A 23700-nucleotide genomic window follows, 5' to 3' on the forward strand; every position below is an offset into this window, starting at 1 on the left:
TTACACAATACCTATCAGATAAGGGGTTGATATCAATGGTATATAAAGCACTGGTTGAACTCTACAAGAAGAAAACATCCAACCCCATCAAAAAATGGGGCGAAGAAATGAACAGAAACTTTACCAAGGAAGAGATAAGAATGGCCAAAAGGCACATGAAAAAGTGCTCTACATCACTAATCATCAGAGAGATGCAGATCAAAACAACCATGAGATACCACCTCGCACCACAGAGGCTAGCACACATCCAAAAGAACAAAAGCAACCGCTGTTGGAGAGGATGTGGGGAGAAAGGGACCCTTCTACACTGCTGGTGGGAATGTCGGCTAGTTCAGCCCTTTTGGGAAACAATATGGACGATTCTCAAAAAACTAGAGGTTGAGCTCCCATTTGAGCCAGCAATACCACTGCTGGGAATATATCCCAGAAAAGCCAAAAAGTATAGTCGAAATGACATCTGCACTTAAATGTTCATTGCAGCACTGTTTACAATAGCCAGAATCTGGAAAAAACCCGAGTGCCCTAGAACAGATGACTGGTTGAAGAAACTCTGGTACATCTATACAATGGAATACTATGCAGCTGTTAGAAAGAATGAGGTCATGACGTTTGCATATAAGTGGATCAGCATGGAAAGTATTATGCTAAGTGAAATGAGTCAGAAAGAGAGAGACAGACATAGAAAGATTGCACTCATCTGTGGAATATAGAATAATAGACTATAAGACTAACACCCAAGAATAGTAGAAATAAGTACCAGGAGGTTGTCTCCGTGGCTTGGAGGCTGGTCTCTCATTCTGGGCAACTCAGAGAAGGAAATACCAAGTAAAATGTGGTTGGAGGTCATGTGGGGGGAAGATGATGCGGGCCGAATATAGACTAGAGACTGAACACAATGGCCACTCAACACCTTTATTGCAAACCACAACACCTAATCAGAGAGAGAGAATAAAGGGGAATACCCTGCCATAGTGGCAGTGTGGGGTGGGGGGAGATGGGACTGGGGAGGGGGGGAGGGATGTTGGGTTTGCTGGTGGTGGAGAATGGGCACTGGTGAAGGGATGGGTTATCAAACTTTGTAAGGGAGAAACACGAGCACAAAAATGTATAAATCTGTAACTGTAAAAAAAAATTAAAATAAATAAATAAATAAATAAATAAATTTAATAGCTTAAGCTATAAGTTTTAAACAAAAAAAAAAAAGGAGATCACCCTGAGGCTGCAGATGTCCCAGGTCCTTCCCAGAGACACAGGCAGGTGCATGTTTGTCAGTGTGCAGATCATTACAACATGCCAGTCGATCAAAAGCTCACGTTTGGTAGACTGGGGACACCTGTAAAGGCGATTAGAGGCCTCCCCCAAAGCTTATGTCCCTCTCGGAGAGCCCGGGAAGCTACCAGGAGTATCCCAACCGCAGGGCAGAGCCTGACAAACTATCTGTGGCATACTCCATATGCCAGAAACAGTAACAACAATGATCCTCATTCCCCTGACCCTGAAAGAGCCCTCAGTATGCCAACGGGCTACAATAGCATGCGATAGGGATGAATGGAGACATTACTGGCGCCCGCTCGAGCAAATTGATGAACAATGGGATGACAGTGATGTAATGATTTATAATTCCAGAGAATTGACAGGAGGAGCCAGGATTTAGAGATCAACTAAACCGGGTGACTATGTAATAACAGTATTTTTCTACAGCTGAATATTGATCAGTGTGACTGAATATTGATCAGTCTGTCAGAATTGTCTGTATAGAAATATCTGGTGGTGGTGATTGCTAAATTGGTAGTTACTGATAACATTACTTGGCTATGAAACAAGGAAGTGATAGGATTAGAATTGGTGTTATAAGAATTACCATTTTTATAGTGCTAAATAGAGTGACATTATCCAAAAGAAATATACTAGGCTTTGCATTTTAATATTTAATAATAGCACCTGCAATATATTTTCACCATTATAAAAATATGGTAAGTTAATTTTAATAAAATGTAACTCCATTGTGTATTAATATAAAATTACAGATGAGAGGTTTGTATGCTAGTTTTCATAGCATACAAAGACTATGGAGATTATCTTTATAGTCTTTTGCATGTTTCACATTTGTTGCTATCTAATTTTAGACTGGTTGTAGTTCAGGTATTCAGTTATAAGATGCTTAGGGCTACTATGTTTAATTGTGAAAGGATAGAGAATCGCTTATAATCTTGGAGACAGATTCCTCTCTGGTAATTTGGGCCAAAAATTGTGGTGTGAATAATTACTAAAACATTCTTAATCTTTTTTTTTAAACTTTCTTAATCTTATGAAGCCAAGAGATAAGCATATTCTTTGTATCCTTTCATCCCAGTTTGAATCCCCTTTACTACATAGGATCTTTTGAACACAGAGCCAGTAATAACTCCTTAGCATTATAAAAAAATAATAATAATAAGAGATACTACTCTTTACTTCTAAGAATGGTTGAAATCAACCCTGACTAGATGAGTTTCCTTGCATCCAGGTGAAGTATTAGGAAGTCTTATTGCTAATGGGAAATACTACGAGTATAGCAGATTTGAAAGGCAGTTTGGCAGCCATGCAAAAACTAAAAATTTCAACCTTTTAATCTAGTAATGTTCTTTTCAGTGTTGCTTTTTTGTGATCTGAAAGAATTGAAAATCAGTTTACACAGATCCCTTCTTACACTAGCAAGTGCTTAAAGCAACTTTATTTATAAGTTACACTAAATAATGAACATGATGCCCATTATTGTATAAATGGATCACAACATACGGTACATATATATAGTGGAATAGCACTAAAGGCCAGAGAGATAATACAGCCGGTAAGGCACTTTCCTTGCTCGTGACCAACCTAGATTCTATCTTGGCACCATATATGGTCCTTTGAGCATCACCAGGAGTAAGCTCAGAGCTTACTTAGATATGGTTCAAAACATAAAAAAAAGAAGACAAACTCTTTACTCACTAAAAGGTGTACTAATTTTAAATGGTTATTTTTTAAGTCCAAAAGGATATGTTGTATTATTTCAACTATATGGCAGTCTGCAAAAGATTAATGTATAGTATAGATGAGAATTCACTGTTTGCCAAGGGAAAAAACAGGTAAAACAGATTTAAAAATTTTTTAATTTGCTGAAACACTTCTCTGTTACTGTAGTTGTACATAATGACACTGTTCATTTGTTAGAACCCTCAACTTTGGGGAGTGAGGAAGGCGGAGAGGGAGAGGCTGCCCTTATAGTGGAAAGGGAACTGCAAATATCACCTACGTCATCTGGTTATCTTCAGATACTACATCAGTGATTGTACTAATTTTGTGTTTTGTGATGAACGTGACATTAGCATTCTCATCTTTTCTCCCTAAAACGTATCATCCCAATCTAGTAAGGAGAAAGACACCAAAGTCAAGTTGAGGAACACTGTATAAAGTACTTCCTTTATTCCTCAAAACTGTCAAGGTAAAAATAAACCAGGAAAGTCTAAATGTCCCAGCTAGGCTTAAGGGAGCATAATATAAATGTATGTGTATCATTGAGAAATGGGTCTTGGACAGTAAAAATAATGAAGAATATCTGAATACAGATGATAAGAATTCACTGTTTGCCAAGGGAAACAACAAGTAAAACAGGGATTTACTAGTGCTATTGTATCGATATTAATCTACCGCTGTACAAGTGTAAGGTCCTGATGGTAAGGTGAACAAAATAGGTGAAACTTACTGAGATGGGATGTATGTTGGAAGCCTCTGTACTTGCCTGCAGTTTTGCTGTAAATGTAAAACTTTTAATTATTTAAAACAGTAAATATTGACCCACAAAAATATCAAACTGTTAACTCTGAGTGGTGTGAAAGAGCACCATGAAGTTTATAGGAATAGAAAATGAAAAATGTAAGTATTGTAACTGGAAAGAAAAGTCCCTTCATGTTGTGCTTAGTAGTGCTCTTTCAGTTCCCTCTAGTTAGAAAGTCTAATTAGCAGAAGACATAAGAGAAATGTTTTCAGGATTTAGCTCCAATATCATAAAGTGGGACAAATGAGGATAGATTTGGAAACAAGGAATAATTAATAATGGAAGCAGACTCTCATGAGGGTGAGTTTTGGGGGCATGGACAAGGATGGTACCACACTCTCCTGTGTGTTCAGGAGTGACCCCGGAAGTGCTCAGTGATGATAAGCAGTGGAACTGAGGTCACCTGCATTGCAGGGCAAGCACCTTACCCTCTATTATCTTTCTGACCAATGAAAGTGAATATAAGTGACTCATTAAAGATTGAGAAGAAAAGTTAGAGAACCCAAGGTAACTATAACAAATTTCGTTTCCCTCACTACAATTTCTTATCTGTTAAAAAGGGAAGACATTGTGTGGTCTATCGAGGAAATTCAAGAAATATATATTAACATTCATAAATGGCAACTTTGATTTCATTGGTAAATTTGGTGAAGCATTAAATTTATGACTGAAATTTATGGAAATAATTATTGCTAATAAAAGCAATTCTACCAAATTCTTCTTGACTGTAGCAGTCAAGTAGATGTAGATAGGAACTTCATTCAGTGTTTTAAAATTTGGGGACATGAGATGTTAATTGAGGAATAATTCCAGTAAGGCAGAAATGTTCTATTCATTGCTATATTTATAATGCTTAGATAAGTTCAATGTGTTTGTTTCATGATTGAGAATTACTTTAGGAGAGGAAGAAGTTGAATAGCACCTTTCCTAAGCAGTAATTTAGTGAATGAGATTCTTAAGGACATAAGAACATATTGATTTTTATTTCAATCAATCCCCGGACACCATCTCACACTTTTGTGAAATTGTTACAATGACTGGGACTTATACACCTGATTGTTGGAGTGTTCACTGTAATAGAGTTTTATTTTATTTTATTTTATTTTATTTTATTTTATTTTATTTTTGTTGTTCACATTTTACTTGCAGCACTTGCTTGTTTACATATGGTACACACACAGTTGTGGTGCTTGCCGGGGGTTATATGCATTTTACTTGCCTTCATGGCATATATGCAGCACCAAAGATCACTCACTATTAATGGTGCCAGGGGTAACAAGTCTTGCTTACATCATTACCACAACCGCCCCTCTCTTCTCATCACACTCTCATGTAGAACAGTGTCAGGGATCAAACTAGGTGTTTTGTTCTTGAGCTGCATCCCCTAGCCCCATATGTGGTATTAAAAATGAAATAGCAAGTGATGGGGAAGAGGGCTAAGGTCATGATTATGATTTTGGCAATATTATTGTATCAAATGAAAAATGTTTTTTAAAAAAGCTTAATTTTAATAGTTCATGTAACTTATGCTTTGTTGTTTGTACTTGTTTTTAATTTTTAGTCCAATCATAATGCCTCTTTTGATAAAGTATTTTGTATCTTCCCTATTTTAGAAAGGCTAACTACCTTCCACAAGATCAAATGTAATTTGAAATCATTCTTTGTAAATCAAAGTATTGCCTGCATCTAAGTCTATTTTTTCCTGATCTTTTTGTTCAGTCTACAAATAAGAAACCTCGGAAATCTCCAGGAGAGAAGAGTAGAATTGATGCTGGAGTTAGAGGAGTAGGTCGTGGAAGAGCTAATGGACACCCTCAGCAGAACGGTGAAGGGGAGCCTGTCACATTATTTGAAGTAGTAAAACTGGGGAAAAGTGCAATGCAGGTAAATTTTAAGTGTTTTTATTTGATTTATAAAGTAGTACAACCCATTGTAGACCATGTTACTGTATATATTTATATTTTACATAATCTTGTTGATAGTGTGATCTAGCATTTTATCCTAAAGATTTACTTTGCTTTATTTGTAAAGTATCCTCCTGCACTTCTGCACTCACTATATAGTTCTTTTTGACCACTGGTTCAAATTTTGAAGAATTTAATTTTTGCTTCCACACTCTTAGGCCGAGCCTCACACATGAGCGGCCATGCGACAAATCACCATAAAGGGAAATACATACATACATATATATATATATATATATATATATATATATATATATATATATATATATAATATGCCTCCCGAGAGCCCGGCAAGCTACCAAGAGTATCCTGCCTGCACGGAAGAGCCTGGCAAGCTCCCCATGGCATATTCGATATGCCAAATATAGTAACAATAACAGGTCTCATCCCCTAACCCTGAAAAGAGCCTCCAATCATTGGGGAAAACAATGAAGGAGAAGCTGCTAAAATCCCAGGGCTGGGACAAATGGAGACGTTACTGGCATCCTCTCGAATAAATCGATGAACAACGGGATGACAGTGACAGTGATCGAAAAAGGCATTTTGTTTAATGTTAAGATATTTAGGTTGCATGTTCAGTTAATGACTTACATGTAACAGAAGGTATGGTTGCTTTTATTGGCATAATATAATTTTTTTAGAACATGTAAATTGTTTTTAGATTTTAAATGAAATCAAAGTATATTTGAAAGAGAGATATGAAATAACATTTGAAGCTGTGAATTAGCAATAAATTAAAGTTTTATGATTATATATGTGATCCTTTACAACTTCCTAACTCTTCCCTCTCTGTTTATTCAGTCAACAAATACCATTAAATGTGCTGCAAAAGAACTTTATTATGCCAGGAATTTTTATATGGCCTGGAAGAGGGGAGTTTAAATGTTAATACATTTTCCACATTTAGAACCACATACTCACACAAAATCATTATTATTAATACTAATTAATATTTTTAGCATTACTATTAGCACACATTACTCTTACTATGAATACTAATTAAGGATATACTTAATGATAGTAATTAATATTCACTTGCTGTGCACATAGTTGACCCATTTGGTCACCCGAACACTTCCAGGAATGATTCCTAAGCGCAAAGCCAGGAGTAACCCCTGAGCACCACTGGGTATGGTCCCAAACAAAAAACAAACAAAAAAAAGAATTGATAATGTAAGTGAAAATGGTAATTATTTTCATCTGCTGTTTGCTTAGTTTTTATACTTATTTTCAAATCAAGTATAAAATTTATGAAACAGATTTACTTTTAGAACTAAAAGCAGGCAACTTCAAAACAATTTATTTTTAATTTTCTACCATAATTGTCTTTTGAATTTCTTTCAGTGTTTACTGCTTCTTCATTTTTGCTACCAGATTGTCCAGGAGTCTTGATAGTTATGCAGGAAGGGTGGCATGTTAGCAGTGGCATTTACAGAATGGTTTTGAAAAAAATAGTGAATTTTAAGTTATTTAAGCAATGGCAATCTGTTAGCAGTGTAAGCATTATATTAGAATAGACTGAATATTTCTGCCATTAAGATTCTCATATTATTATATTTTAAAAGAAAACTAAGCTACAAAAATATTAATTTGGGAGATCTACTTTACTGGTTACTACATTTAGGTGGGAACAAGCATTTCTGCTTATTCAAGGAAGCAAGAATTTGTTTCCATATTAGTGCCTGATGGAATTGGGTGTGCCTCAGGAGAGGTGTACTCTCACTAAGTGAGAGTAACTTAGTAAACCTAAGCTCCCTGCTGGAGGAGCAAGGGCAAACCTATGTTATGCAACATATCACAGAGATTCAATTAAAAAAATAAAAAGAAAAGTATTTTGAATATAAGTCCACTGCCTCTTAGCTTGGAATTGAACACAGGTAAACCTACATCCCTGGCCCCTTGACTTTGGGTTTCTGAGATCAGCATTTATTTTTTTAGGATCTTGTATGTTATGTTGCTTTTTTGCTTTTGGATCACACCAAACCAGTTTTTACTGTACTCCTGTTTTTTTTCTGCCCTCAGGGATCACTTCTGGTAGGGCTCAAGGGACCATATGAGGTCTTGGGGATCAAACCTGGGGTGGTCATACTACTCTCTGGCCCACATTGTCAGTAAAATTTCTATAATGCATCGAGAGATGAGTATTAATATCATATTATTGTTTGTTTTGTGGGCCTCACCTGATGGTGCCCAGGGCTGACTCTTGGCTCTGCACTCAGGGATCACTTCTGGAGGTGCTCAGGAGACCATATAGGGTGTCAGGGATCAAACCTGAGTCAGTTGTGTGTAGGGCAAGTGCCCAACCTGCTGTGACTATCGCTCTGGGCCCCCAATTTTTTTTTTTTAATGTATCTTGGAATTTGTTGTTCCGTCCCTCTCGGAGAGCCCGGCAAGCTACCGAGAGTATATCGCCCGCATGGCAGAGCCTGGCAAGCTCCCCGTGGTATATTCGATATGCCGAAAACATAACAAGTCTCACAATGGAGACGTTACTGGTGCCCGCTCAAGCAATGGGGTGACAGTGATAGCCTGCATTTCAATTTGGGGTGTTTAATTCCTTTCGTTTGCTTCATGGGACTCTCCTGTCTCTGAAGGAGATAGGAAACTGTTTTCTCTCTTGAGTGTGTTTTATTTTCTCCCCCTTTTTTAAAAAAATTTTTTCTATCCTTTTTAGTAAGATATGTTTACTTAAAATAAATTGCTTTTCAGTAATTTTATCTATGTAGAACCTTATTTTGTTGGTAATAAATATTAAGATAATTTTAATGCATATATTGTTGATTGGGGCGGAGGCCTCCAGGCCTGCTCAGATCCGGACTGGGCCTCTTCTGCCCATTTACCAGTAGCTAGGTGGTCACACCCAGGGACTGCACCCGGTGCCATGTAATCACATCAACGGCCAGCATGCAGAGATTATAAAACCAAGCTCCCAGAAGCATCTTATAACCTAGTTCTCCTTCTGGGAGAACCTGGCAAGCTACCGAGAGTTTCCTGCCCCCATGGGCAAGTCTCGCAAACTCCCCATGGCATATTTATATGCCAAAACCAGTAACAATGATGAGCTTGCCAGGATCAAACCCCAGTTGGCAGAATATTGCTCTGGTCCTTTCTCTTCTCTCTTCCTCCCTCCCATTTTCCCTTCCCTTCCTCCTCTTCTTTCTTCTTTCTTTTTTTTTTAATTAAAAAAATTTTTTTTTAGATGGGGCTACACCCAGCAGTGTTCATGGGTTACTCCTGGCTCTGCAATCAGGAATATATTCCTGGCATTGTTCAGGGGACCATATGGAATGATGGGAATGGAACGTGGTTTGGCTGCGTTCAAGGCCAATGCCGTATTCACTGTACTATTGCTCTAACTCCCATCAGTTAAATGTTTTTAAAACTTTTATGCTGTTTGAGAAGAGGAAGAAAATTTCTGCCAAGGGATATGTGTCTGTGTCTGTGTGTATGTGTTTATGCTTGTGTGTTTATAGTAGAATTAAGTTGCTTCTTATTTTTCAGGTGTATGTATCTTTTAAATATGTGTATCTTTACGAGTATCTGTTGATTACAAGATAAGAGGGAATTGTGTTTTTCTATGTGTTGAATAGTGTGTTGATGAGAAAATGTTGTAACATAAAATGTATTTCATAAATTTGATAATTCTGAGGCATATCGCAGAGGTTAGGTATGAACTTTGCATGCTGACTACCCTACTTTGATTCTTGGCACTTTATGATTCAATAAGCAAGACCAGATATAGCTCTACAGATCCCCTGGGCACTTCATGGTGTGGCCCTAGAGCCCCTAAATTAGTATTAGAGCGACCTGGGTAATCAGATTGCGGGATCCAAGAAACACTAAATACTTGGGCCCTGTCATTGAACTGCTTACGTGATTGGCTGAGAATCATGGGAGGAGCCCCAGGCCTTTTGAGCACCTCTTGGGACTCCACTCACACCTCTCCCAAATTATTCTGAATTTGATTATGTGCTTGTAATATTGTTTATGGATGTTTATATATAAAATGTAAACTGGTGCTCTCTACTGTTTTCTTCTAAAGGAGGATTCTAATTTGTGTTTATGCTTCTGAATCTTGTTTACTTGGGGACCAGAGCTATAGTACAACAGATAGGGTACTTGCTTGATTAACCAACCCAGATTCAATTCCTGGCACCTCATATGGTACCCTGGGCAGAGCCAGGAGTGCCTCCAAAACCAAACAAAAAGCAAACAACCTTGCTTTTACTAAGAAATGAAATTTGGTGCCTGTGGAAAGAACTCAGTGGATTGGAGCATGTATTTTGCATATTGGGACCCTGGGTTTGTATGTTCCCCCAAGCATCTCCAAGAGTGGCCCTTCCTTAATAAGTATTGGGCTAGGAATAAGCTCTGAACACCACAAGATGTGTCCTCAAAAGCAAAATTTAAAGAATTGCAACATGAAAAACAAATACATACCTAGCTACAAATGAGATTTCTTAGAAATTCTTTTTATTCTTCAGTAAATTTGGATTGGGTGTCCTTTTGTACTTTATATACTATACTTAATCATGTATAAAGATGAATCCTTCCAAAGTATGTTAAAAATTTGCTTCCAAGGCTGCTGAAAACATATATAGGCACACACACATAAAAATACATATATATGTGTGTATGTGTATATATAGCTTTTATAAATATGCCTACGTAGTGTTGGCATAATTTCACATTATTTGCTGGACCTCGGTAATTTAAAGTTTGAAAGTTTTAAAGTGAAATCATTTTTTGTTTTGTTTGTTTGGGGTGGGGGACACACCAGAGAAAGACATTACTTTCTTCCTGATGATATTGGAGAGGACTTTTTTCCTTCTTTCTTATAAAAGAGGTCAATTTTGTTTATTTTAGATTTTGCCATGTGCATAGGTCATGGGCTACTGCTGGTTCTCTGCTCATGAGTGGCCCTTAGTTGTGCTAGGATTGCATATTGGGTCCTGGGTCTCAAACCTGGAGATGGCACATGTAAAGCAACACAGTAATATTTGTACTGTCTCTTTGGTCACTCTGGTGTTTTTTTACCCTTCATGAATAACGACTTACAGTAGACATATTCTGCTACATTACTACTACCACCCCCCTACACACACACATACACACACCCTACTCCCTGCCAGCCTCCATCAGCAGAGAATAAGTATTCATCTATCATGATTCCAAGGTCCCTTCTTTCTCATCTTTGAAGTCTGTTCAAATATCTGTTGGCAATATTTCAGAGATAATTTCATTGTTATCCAATGATTTGCTTTGTTTCTTTATATTCCACATATATGGGTGAGGTCAGCCAGTATTTGGCTTGTCCCTTCAGATTGCTTCTCTTAGTGTGACACCCTTCCATTTCATCCAGGTTGAAGCATATTGGAAGATTTCATCTTTTCTCTTAGTTGAATTGTATTCAGTGTATGTATAGCATTCTTTCTTTTCTTTCATTCATTTGTTGTTGGGCTCTTGGGTTGTTTCCAGATCTTAGCTATTTAAATAGTGCTGTTATTGAACATGGACTGCAGTGATAGCACAGTGGGTAGGGCATTTGCCTTGCATGCGACCAACCCAGGTTTGATTCCTTTGTCCCTCTTGAGAGCCCAGCAAGCTACCCATTGTGTATCCAATATGCCAAAAACAGTAACAAGTCTCACAATGGAGACGTTACTGTTGCCCGCTAAAGCAAACCTGTGAACAAGCAGGACAACAGTGCTACAGTTATTGAACATAGGTGTGCATGTGTCTTTGTGAATTAATGTTTTAGTGTCCTAAATAGATGTCTGGATTGTTTTCTTAAGGTTGAACCAGACAACAGTCTCAGTTGCACAGAAGTGAATGAGAGTTCCTTTTTTACCATAGCCAGTAGCACTGATTGGTTTTGGACATTTCAATATAGACAATGCTAGAGTTGTTTCTATTTGCAATCCCTTGATAGTGATGATGAAAAATTTTCATGTGTGTGTTGACTATGTTTATATTTTCTTCTAGTAAAGAAAATTTTCAATTTTTGATGGGCTGCTTATATTTTGTTGTTGCTGAGCTTTGTAAGTTCCTTATAAATCTTGGATATCAATTCTTTGTCAGATGAATGATGTATGAAGATATTTTTTTCCTGTCCAATAGGGGGTTATTATTTAGATGTAGGGTTTTTTTGTTTGTTTTTTTTTTTTTGGGGTGGTTCTGTTTTGTTTTTGTTTTTGCAGTGCAGAGCTTTTTACTTCGGTGTAATCCCATTTGTTTTAGTTCTTTTTTTTTTTGCCAATGACAGTCATATTAAAGATTATTTTGACTGTTCTTGGGGTTTTCAGTCAGTTCTTCATAACAAATTTATTTGATCTATGTCTTTTAAAAATGCCATGGATATAGGTGGATCAACATGGAAAGTATCATGTTAAGTGAAATGAGTCAGAAAGAGAGGGACAGACATAGAAAGATTGCACTCATTTGTGGAATATAAAATAACAGAATGAGAGACTAACACCCAAGAGTACTAGAGATAATTACCAGGAGGATTACTCCACAGCTTAGAAGCCGGCCTCGAATGCTGGGGGAAAAGGCAGCTCAGATAGAAAAGGGACCACCAAGTAAAGGGTGCTAGGAGGGCCTGCTCAGGATGGGAGATGCAGGCTGAAAGTAGACTATAGACCGAACATGGTGGCCACTTAATACCTCTACTGCAAACCACAACACCCAAAAGGAGAGAGAGAGTAAAAGGGAATAACCTGCCACAGAGGCAGAGTGGGGTGGAGGGGACGGGGTGGGGGTGGTGGGAGGGATGCTCAGACTATTGGTGGTGGAAAATGGTCGCTGGTGGAGGGATGGGTACTTGATCATTGTATGACTGAAACGCAAGTACGAAAGTTTGTGAGTCTGTAACTGTACCTCACGGTGATTCACTAATAAAAATTCTTTTTTTTTAAATGCCACGAAAATTGTTATAGGGAGTGCATTGAATTTGAATAGTGCTGTGGGCAAGATTGAATCTTTCCAGTCAGTGAACAGGGGAGTTGTTTCCATTTCCTTGTGTCCTCTTTTATTTCCTTTAGTAGTAATTTACAGTTTAATTTGTCTTTCACCTCTTTTGTTAAGCTAGCTCCTAAGTTCACTTTATTTGTGGGGGTGGGCATACATGGTGGGCCACTGAGAACTATATGGGGTGCTGGGATTGAACTCAAATCAGCCACATGCAAGGCATCTCCCTACCCACTATAATATCTTTCCAACCCCAAATTTTTATAAAATTTATCCAGTCACTCTGTATGTTTTGATTAATGTGTTTACATTGACATTGGGGAAATTGTTGAAATAAAGGAATTTATTACTGTCTTATGCAGATTTTGAGTGATTGTATTGTTAGTCTTTGTCCTTTCATTTGTGAAGCTATTTAGTATATCTTGCATTGTTGCTTAGTACCCAAGAACTTTAGATTTTGTTTTCTTATTTCTTATGATCTTATAATTAACAAATTTGTACTGGTGATATATCTCCCTTGATGGGTTGATATTACACTTATATAAGTCACACTAAAATACTCTTTATTAAGTGGTGACAACATTTGAGATATAAAGGGGTCACTGAGCTTATCTTCAGCTTTCACTTTTTTTTGGTTAACGAACACAACTTGAAACACAGATGAGTTTTCCTGTGTTCTAGGAGAGAGTGAAGTGATTTCCTCAATTTTCAGATGTGTAAAATATAATCAGTTATATAAAACTAAACAGAAAACTAATCTTTCAGCAGGTTGAGATTGCACTCCCCATTTCTGAAAAAGTGAACATGACTGTAATCAAATCCCATCTTACCTTTCGAAGGGATAGTGGTGATTACCTTTGCTGACCTGTAATTATTGTCTGTATTCAATAAAACTGATTACATTCATTTAACCACAATCCATTCATATTTAAATAAGGGTTGCCCAAAAACATATGCTATCAACCATTTGTTATCTGATTTCTCATGAATGAGATGGATTTAAGTATGACACATAAAAGTATTTTTTAATACATCGGTGCCAATTATTACTGATAAATAGCTTTTTTTAGGTAAGCTATCATCTTTAGTGTTCTTGTCAGTGAAGATCATTTTTGTTCCAGGGATGTATTTCTTGGGATTTTACCATGCTCCTCTCCCCAGATGATGTCTTTGTTCTGATTGATTTGGTGTAAATGTCTTTCACCCAGACAGTCCATGGAGATTTGGCGCAGCCTTTTGCTTGCCAGCTATCTTCACCATGGTACAGCATGCACTGGATATATTACAGGGCAAAACCCTTGCTCTTATTTATATCACTAATTTTTTGGCTTTTTTGGGGTCATACCAACAGTTCTCAGGGTTTACTCCTGACTCTGCTCAGGGATCACTCCTCCTGATGGTGCTTGAGGGACTGTAAATGCCAGTAATTGAACCCGGGTCAGCTGCGTGCCTGGCAAGCACCTTGCCAATTATACTATCTCTCTAGCTTTTAAAATCTTTAACACTGTTCATTTCATCACCCCATTTTTTGATCGGGTTGGCAGTTTTCTTCTTGTGGAGTTCAACCAGTGCATTGTATATCCTTGTTATCAACCCTTTATCGGATGGGTACTGCATAAATATCCTTTCCCATTCTGTAGATTGTCTTTGTACTTTGGTCACTGTTTCTCTTGAGGTGCAAAAGCTTCTTAGTTTGAGATAGTCCCATTCATTTATCTCTGTTTTCACTTGCTTGGCCAGTGGCGTGTCAGTTTTGAAGATACCTTTGGCTTCAATGTCGTGGAGGGTTTTGTCGACCTTGTCTTCAATGTACCTTAGGGATTCTGGTCTGTGTTGAGGTCCTTAATCCATTTTGATCTGACTTTTGTACATGGTGATAGGTGGAGGTCTAAGCCTATTTTTTTGCATGTAGCTGTCCAGTTTTGCCAGCACAATTTGTTAAACATGCTTTCCTTGCTCCACTTCGCCTTTTTTGCTCCCTTATCAAAGATTAGATGGTCATATATTTGGGGGGATGTGTCAGAGTATTCAACCCTGTTCCATTGGTCTGCGGCTCTGCCTTTGTTCCAGTACCAAGCTGTTTTAATGACTACCGCTTTGTAGTAGAGTTGGAAGTTGGGGAGGTTGATTCCTCCCATTTTCTTTTTCCCAAGAATTGCTTTAGCTATTCGTGGGGGCTTATTGTTCCATATGAATTTCAGGAGCGCTTGCTCCATTTCTTTGAAGAATGACAAGGGTATCCCTATAGGGATCGCATTGAATTTGTACAATGCTTTGGGGAGAATTGCCATTTTGACAATATTAATTCTTCCAATCCATGAGCAGGGGATATTTTTCCATTTCCTCATGTCTTCTTTTATTTCCTGAAGTAGCGTTTTGTAGTTTTCATTATACAAGTCCTTTACCTCCTTAGTTAAGCTGATTCTGAGGTATTTGATTTTTTGAGGCATAATTGTGAACGGGATAGCTTTTATCATGTCGCTTTCTTCTCTCTCACTATTTGCATATAAGAAATCCGAATGGCTCAGAGGCACATGAGAAAATGTTCCACATCACTAATCATCAGGGAAATGCAGATCAAAACAACCATGAGATATCATCTCACACCACAGAGACTGGCCCACATCCCAAAAAACAAAAGCAACCGGTGTTGGCGTGGATGTGGGGAGAAAGGGACTCTTCTTCACTGCTGGTGGGAATGCCGACTGGTTCAGCCCTTTTGGAAAACAATATGGACGATTCTCAAAAAATTAGAAATTGAGCTTCCATTTGACCCAGCAATACCACTCCTGAGAGTATATCCTGGAGAGGCAAAACGGTATAGTAGAGATGGCATCTGTATTTCTATGTTCATTGCAGCACTGTTTACAATAGCCAGAATCTGGAAAAAACCAGAGTGCCCCAAAACAGATGACTGGTTAAAGAAACTGTGGTACATCTACACAATGGAATACTATGTAGCTGTCAGAAAACATGAAGTCATGAAATTTGCATATAAATGGATCAACATGGAAAGTATGTTGAGTGAAATGAGTCAGAAAGAAAGAGACAGACATAGAAAGATTGCACTCATATGTGGAATATAATGTAACTGAGAAGTACAAGTTGGCAACGATGCAACTTCTGGCAGATATCTCTCTGGACTTAGTTACTAAAATACTAAATTATAGAAACCCAAAACTGAGAGGCCGCTAAGTGTGGTCACTCGACCTCATACCTCTTCATCCTCAGCAATGGAAAACAAATTATCTAATGCTTCCTTTTCAGCAGGTCTGACTTTAGGGGAGAGACTCTCCAAACAATAATAGTGAGTTTTGTTGAAATATTGTATGCAATCAAAGTGAAAGTAAAGTGAAATTTATTAGTTACACAGGCGGGGGGGGGCTATGGGGGGGCTAGGGGCGTGGGGGGGTTAGGGGTGTGGGGGGGCGGGGTGGAGCTATACTGGGATTCTTGGTGGTGGAATATGAGCACTGGTGAAGGGATGGGTATTCGAGCATTGTATAACTGAGATTCAAACCTGAAAACTTTGTAACTTTCCACATGGTGACTCAATAAAAAATTAAAAAAAAAATAAAATCTTTAACACTGTTAGCACTAATTCGATGTCATCGATTTGCTCATGCGGGCACCAGTAACGTCTTCGTTGTGAGACTTGTTGTTACTGTTTTTGGCATTTCGAATATGCCATGGGTAGCTTGCCATGCTCTGCCATGTGGATGGGATTCTCTCAGCTTGCTGGACTCTCCGAGAGGGACGGAGAAATCTAACCCAGGTTGGCCATGTGCAAAGCAAATGCCCTACCCTTTGCTGTGCTATCGCTGACATCACCCGTTTAAAATCTCTTTTGTTATTTGTAATACAGAGGATCTATCTAGCAGGTTGGACATCTGAGGTGTGGGTGGGGGGCGGGGGTGGTGTTGTGTGTGTGTGTTGGGTCACACAGTGGCTATCTTTAGTACTTGTTATTTGTAATACAGAGGATCTATCTAGCAGTCTGGACATCTGGGGGGTATGTGTGTGTAGGGGGTTGGGTCAGGTTGAACATCTGGGGTGTGTGGGGGGGGTTGGGTCATACCTGGCTACACTTAGTACTTGTTATTTGTAATACAGAGGATCTATCTAGCAGGTTGGACATCTGGTGTGTGTGGTGGGGGTTGGGTCAGGTTGAACATCTGGGTGTGTGTGTGTGTGTGTGTGTGTGTGTGTGTGTGTGTGTGTGTTGGGTCACACCTGGCTATGCTTAGTACACTCGGGGAATCACTCCTGGCAGACTTGCTGGGGGAACCATATGGGGTGCCCGATAAGCCTGTAGCTTTGTCCCCTGGATGTATTTTGCAGAGGATTTCTTTTTTTCTTTTTCTTTTTTTTTAAGAAATTTTTTATAAGGTAGTTAACAATATTTGATTGCATTTAATATTTAAACACCAATCCCACCACAAGTACACATTCTCACCACCATATTTGGGATGTTTTCATCCAAAATCCTAATCCCTGTCCCAAATCACAAACAAAATAGTATATTTTATATTCTTTGTTATGAAAAACCGCTGAAAATGCTACAAAAATATATCCATAAAGGAAACAGTATAAAGATTGTTCTGTTTTGTGAGGGGCCATTAAGACATTCTTTAGGTTATCTTTAGGATATCACTGACATGTTAAAGGTTGAGTCATGTGAACTTCCATGTGTGTGTCTAAGATTGATTGCCTACTATTTGAACCCCATCAGATGTGGTGTAGTACTCTTGGAGAATGGGTAGGGAGTGTCTTATGATGTGTCATTTGCGGCCACATGATCCAGGAATAGGTTCACTTGTGCATGAGGCTAGACCTGAGCCTGTGGGGAGTGGCCTGGAGCATGGCAGCAGTTGGGTTGTGGAGGTTTTCAGCTGCTGGGGCTGGGTCCCTTGGGACGGGAGGGCTCTCACCCACCTCGCTGCAGAGGATTTCTTAATCTGGAAATAGCACAAGCATATTCAGAGAACATGAGTGTAGACTAGGAGAGTGATAAATCTGATAGTTGATGTTATTGAAATGAGTGAAATGTATAGAAATTATTAGTGACTTTAAAGACTAAATTTGTTACGCCTATAGTTCTGTAATTCAATATTGGAGATGTGAATTTGCTGTTCAGTGTAAAAAATTAAAATGTCGGGTTTAGTTGATTCCAGAAACTTTTGGGGGTGAGGTTTTGTGCTGTGTTCAGGACTTATTTTTTGAAGTCTGGGATTGAACCTACTTCATCCACATGTGGGACAAGCATTTTAACTCCTGTACTATCCCCCACCCCCCACCCCCAATTGTGTTTAGAAGTTTAAAGATACTTGAAATACAACAAAGAATGATTTAGAATTACCAGTTTTATAAAGTGTAGTCTATATTATGGAGCTAAAATATGAATGTTTTCTAATTCTTCTCAGAAACATCTGAATTCACATTCTCAAGCATCACCTTTATGAACTCTTTATCCCTATTAAAACTCTATGGTATCCCAGAGTTTCTCCATCACTCCCAGGGACACTTGCTTTGGTGTGTTTCTTGATTTAACTATAGCAGGAGTGTTTTTATTAGAGTCCATGACATTATGTACACCCATAGAAGTTTGAGAAGTCTACTATTAGTGGCTTTAAAGACTAAATTTGTTACGCCTATAGTTCTGTAACTATAGCTTCTTAATTCTTTAGTACCAGCCAGTTCATACTTTTTACCACATTATATACCATTGCAAATTATTTCTTGGTTATATAGCACCAGAAGGACTTTATAAAAGATGTCAGAAGTATCGTAAAGAACTATTAGGTGAAATATTTCTGATGTAATTTCTTTATAAATCCCAGATATAGCTGATCAATATTGAAATGAAGTAGAAGAGAAAAAAATTAAATGGGATTCCACTGTGGGGCTTTTTCATCTGGTGGTGGTACTTACACATGGAGACTTGTAGCTTCCCTGGATTTGTTGTTTTGCTCACATGTACCTGGTACAAATGTTGTACTGTACCTAGGGGTCCAGTCAAGTAAAGCTTCTGGGACTGCTTGATATATGTGGCATCAGAGATTGAACGAAATGCTTCATGCTTACAAGGCAGGTACATTTAATCACTTAATTATCTCAGCACTATCCTCAAGCACCCTTTTTCATCCTGTATATGTTCTAGAAAATATGATAAGTTGTTTTGATATCCACAGGATTAATAGGGAAATTACATTATGATAAAAAGTAGTTACAGGACTAAAGTTTGTGAGGCTTTAAAGGCTTATTGTTGGTGTTAGGGTATTTATGCTAAATGGACAGAAACTTGAGGTTATATCAGGTAGTATTTAAATTGATATTTAATATGTAGTAATTCCGAATGTGTCAGTTGTGAATGGTGACTTTGAAAAAAAAGTATTGGCAATTTTCAGAAGATATAAAAATTTAAGTTTTTAAGATATTGGACATTCTTGAACAAGAATATTGAAATGCCTCAGGATATTGGCTCCAGAGGAGAGGAATAAACTAAGAAACAAAGATTTAATTACAAGAGATGGAGAAGGTATTAGTTTGTAGAGGTCAGGATGCCACAAAAAGAAAAGAGTGGTTAGTAGTAAGGTATGCTACCTGACAAGAGTATTCTTTATTCTTTTGATTTGGGGCCATACCCAATGGTACTAAAAAAGAAGATACATAGTGCCAGAAAATGAACCCAGTAACATGGGCTCCTAACCCATTGAGCTAGCTCTTTCGCCCTGACAAAGGTTTTAAACGTAGATCTGCTTAACACACTGACACATACATAGTGGCTTTGATAGGACAATAACTAGGTTATAAAGTTACGAAGCACCAAAAAACAGAGGAGGAGGAGGAAGAAGAAGAAAGTAAATCTGTTATTATGTGAGGAGTAGAATTTTAGAGAAAAGGGAAAAGCCAAGATAACTTGTGTGTGTTTAGTCCTGGTACATAATACAGATTACAGAATCATCTTTTAAGATCTGTGGAACTTGGGACTCATAATAAAATTGTCTTAATATTGTTTGAACATTAAGGAAAGGCTCTCCAGGTGTTCTTTGCTTTGGTGAATCTATAATTAACTCCTATGGTGGGTAAAATACTACACTGTCAGAGGATTGAAATAGAAAGTTCCATTATAATCTTGGCCAAATCAGTAAATAGCTTCCACTTATAGTTTCGTTATTGGTAATTATTTTCTTGCTTGAATTTCTCATGAGAATGAAATCAGGCTGAAATGGTATAAAATTACTTTAAATATGCTTTTGTTTATGAGCATTTCAAGTTTTTTGGACTTAATGTGATTCTGATTCTGTAGAAACTACTTTGTAGATCTTGTATTGAGTGCTAGAATATATCATGTTAAAATTTTGGTGACTGCTCAAAAGTTTAAAGGAGAAGGATTTTGCAGGGTCATGGTATGAGCCAGGAATGACTTTGCCACACATATTTTCTCCGAATTAATCATCACTGTATCACTGTCATCCTTAATCTCCTGTACTACCTTTCAGGCTCCACAGAACTTCTTTAAATAAAAAATAATTATATATATGTATATATATATGTATGTGTATATATGTGTATATCACTGTATTACTGTCATCCCATTGTTCGTCGATTTATTCAAGCGGGCACCAGTAACGTCTCTATTACACTCAGCCCTGAGACTTTAGCAGCCTCTCCTTACTCATCTTTCCCAATGATTGGAGGCTCTTTCAGGGTCACGGAAATGAGACCTATTGATACTGTTTTTGGCATATCAAATACGTCATGGGTAGCTTGCCAGGCTCTGCCATGTGGGTGGGATACTCTTGGTAGCTTGCCGGGCTCTCCAAGATATATGTATATATCTGTTACTGTATTTTGGATATGAATATGCCAGGCTCTCCATGCAGGCAGTAGACTCTTAGTAGCTTGTCAGATTCTCCAAAAGGGAGAGCTAGGCTATTAGATGTCGCTTCTGGGAGCTTGGTTTTATAGTCTCAGGATGTTGGCCATTGATGGGATTTCACAGTGCCAGGGGCAGTTTGTAGGTGTGACTGCCTAGCTACTGGAAAGTAGGGGATCTGGGTGGAAGAGGCCGAGTCCTGATCCAAGCAGCTTTGGAGATCTCGGCCTCAGACTCTGCCTTGTGGGCGAGATACTTTTGGTAGCTTGCCGGGCTCTCTGAGAGGGGCGGAGGAACCGAACCTCAGTAAGCTGCTTGCAAGGCAAATGCCCTACCCACTGTGCTATCGCTCCAGCCCTATGAAACACAAACTTTTAAAAATATTTATGTATTCGAATCACCAAGAGATAATACAATTCCAAAATTGTTTATGATTGGGTTTCAGTCATACAGTGTTCCAACACCTGTCCCTTCACCGGTGTAATACAAACATTTGAATTGCAGATTTATGTAATCCAAACCTCAAAAGTCTTGAGATTCTGTAATGTTATCATGGGAACATTTTTAAAAGGTTTTTTTCATTATCAGCTTCTGCTAATGTCTTACTAAAAAACAGGTGTCAGTCATCTTGTATTTCAAGAGTACCTGTTCAGTATGAGGCCAGCTTCATCAGCTTAAAGTAGCTTAGCATTTCTATTTCCCTAAATTCATTCTTTTTTTCTGTTCATGTCTGTGCCAGGGAAATATGGTATCTTAATCTTATATTTAACTTTCAGTGAGCCAGCCAGAATTCGATTTGCTCGAGCGGGTGCATATTTGATGGATTTCAAATATGGTGTGAACCATGGGAACACCTATAAGGGCGATTGGAGGCCACCCTGAACGGCTCCATCCCTCTCGGAGAGCCCGGCAAGCTACCAAGAGTACCCCACCCGCACGGCAAAGCCTGGCAAGCTACCTGTGGCGTATTCAGTATGCCAAAGACAGTAACAACAATGGGCCTCAAGTATCCATTACTCAGTATTTTTAGCTTTATTCTGACCATGGTCCCTTATTTAAACATCATGGTTTACAGAGTTGTTAGTGATGATTTGTTACAGGCTTTCAGCATCCCAACCCCAATCCCACCACCACTGTCACCTTCCCTCACCACTATCTTCATTTTCCCAACCATTTCTCAAGCCTGCTCCCATAGCAAGTCCATAATAATTAATTTATATTTCTTGTTACCATTAGTTGACTAACGAAATGATTAAAAAATTATTTTTATTAAGACAGTGATTTACAAAGTTGTTAATAATTTAGGTGTTCTCGACTTACAGTGTTCAGCACCAGTGCCCCATTCCCACCACCAGTGGCCCAGTCTCCCTTCTTACCTCCAGCCTGCTTCGTTCACAGGCATATAACCAATTTATTTTATAATACCTTCTCCAACAAAATATAAAGGACTGGCAAATAGAATCATCAGAAAATAAAGCAGTAAGTCAATTTTTGATAATTGCTATATGATTTTAGCCTATGTAAACAGATGGAAATTGTTTAATACAATATCGCAAACTACCTATTATTTGTATAAATAAGTTTTCAACTCTGGCATCTAAAATAAAATACATTAAATTTTATTTTGTATTTGGATCTTATTGTAATTAATTATGTTTTCCCTGTCATAAAACTTTTGTTTTTAAGTCTGTGCTAATGTATTTTGGAGTTTCTATGAAGTAGGTAAAACCTGTCACTGTCACTGTCATCCCGTTGCTCATCGATTTGTTCGAGCGGGCACCAGTAACATTTCTCATTGAGAGACTTATTGTTACTGTTTTTGGCATATCGAATACGCACGGGTAGCTTGCCAGGCTCTGACGCGTGGGCTCGATACTCTCAGTAGCTTGCTGGGCTCTCCGAGAGGGGCAGAGGAATCGAACTCTGGTTGGCCACGTGAAAGGCAAACGCCCAACCGCTGTACTAAAGCCTACAAATATAAAATTTAGTAAGAGGAAAGAAACTTAAGAACATTTAAATGAAAGGGTATAGAGCTGTAGTACAGTGAGAAGGGCTCTTGCCTTGCATGCAGCCTACCCATGTTCAAGCCCTGTCATTACATAAGGTCCCCCATGCACCACCAGGAATAATTCTTGAGTGCAGAGCCAAGAGTGACTCCTGAGCACCATGCTGTGTGGCCAAAAAAAGAAAAAAATGCATCTTTAATTTGGAAAATACAAATAGGCCTATAAAAGTATGCGACTTATCCTGTGGAAGGGAGTTTGGGTTTTGTTTTTTAAATTGAATCACACTGAAGTACAGAATTAAAGAGTTCATGATTGGGTTTCAGTCATAAACTGTTCAAACACCCATCTCTTCTCCACTGTGGTTTCCTGCCACTAATGTCCCCAATTTTCCTCTCCCTTCCCATCCCCAGCCTTCTCTTTGGCAGACACCTACCCCCATCTCTGCCTATGATTTGCAACTCACTTACAATATCACTTACAAAGCAATATCACTTTGCCTCCTTTCAGCACTCAGTTTTTGTCCAGAGTGATCATTTACAGCTTTCATTGTAGTAGCGGCCCCTTCTTTGTCTCCAACTTCTGGCAAGCTTCCTACCATGGAGCCATCTTCCTGACTGCTGTTACTACTGTCATTGGGTCACTGTCACTGTCATCCCATTGCTCATCGATTTGCTCGAACGGGCATCAGAAACATTTCCATCTTGAGACTTACCGTTTTTGGCATATCGAATATGCCACGGGTAGCTTGCCAGGCTCTGCTGTGGGAGCGAGATACTTTCGGTAGCTTGCCGGGCTCTCTGAGAAGGGCGGAGGAATCGAAACCGGGTCTGCCTCGTGCAAGGCAAACTCCCTTCCACTCTGCTATTGCACCAGCCCCTGTCATTGGGTATTATTCTTACATTTTTATTTTTTCATATATCCCACAAATGAGTGTGACCATTTTATGTCTGACCTTCTACTGACTCATTTCACTCACCATGACCCTCTTCATTTTCTTCTATGTATGAACAAATTTTATGACTTCAGTTTTATAACATGCCTGCATGACCACACAGTGTATCAATTTGAACTATGGGACATGCA

General features: G+C 38.5%; 1 protein-coding gene across 2 annotated transcripts in view; it reads left to right on the forward strand.

The window, feature by feature from the left end:
- Nucleotides 1-23700, forward strand: part of STAG1 (stromal antigen 1) — a 335329-nt gene that overhangs the window by 119013 nt on the left and 192616 nt on the right. For both annotated transcript variants that reach the window (XM_004602955.2, XM_055127095.1), the window contains one exon: nucleotides 5519-5683. In XM_004602955.2, the coding sequence (XP_004603012.1) occupies nucleotides 5519-5683 (165 nt within the window). The remainder of the gene's footprint in view (nucleotides 1-5518; nucleotides 5684-23700) is intronic.

This window comes from Sorex araneus, chromosome 2 (assembly GCF_027595985.1).
Source record: "Sorex araneus isolate mSorAra2 chromosome 2, mSorAra2.pri, whole genome shotgun sequence".
NCBI lineage: Eukaryota > Metazoa > Chordata > Mammalia > Eulipotyphla > Soricidae > Sorex > Sorex araneus.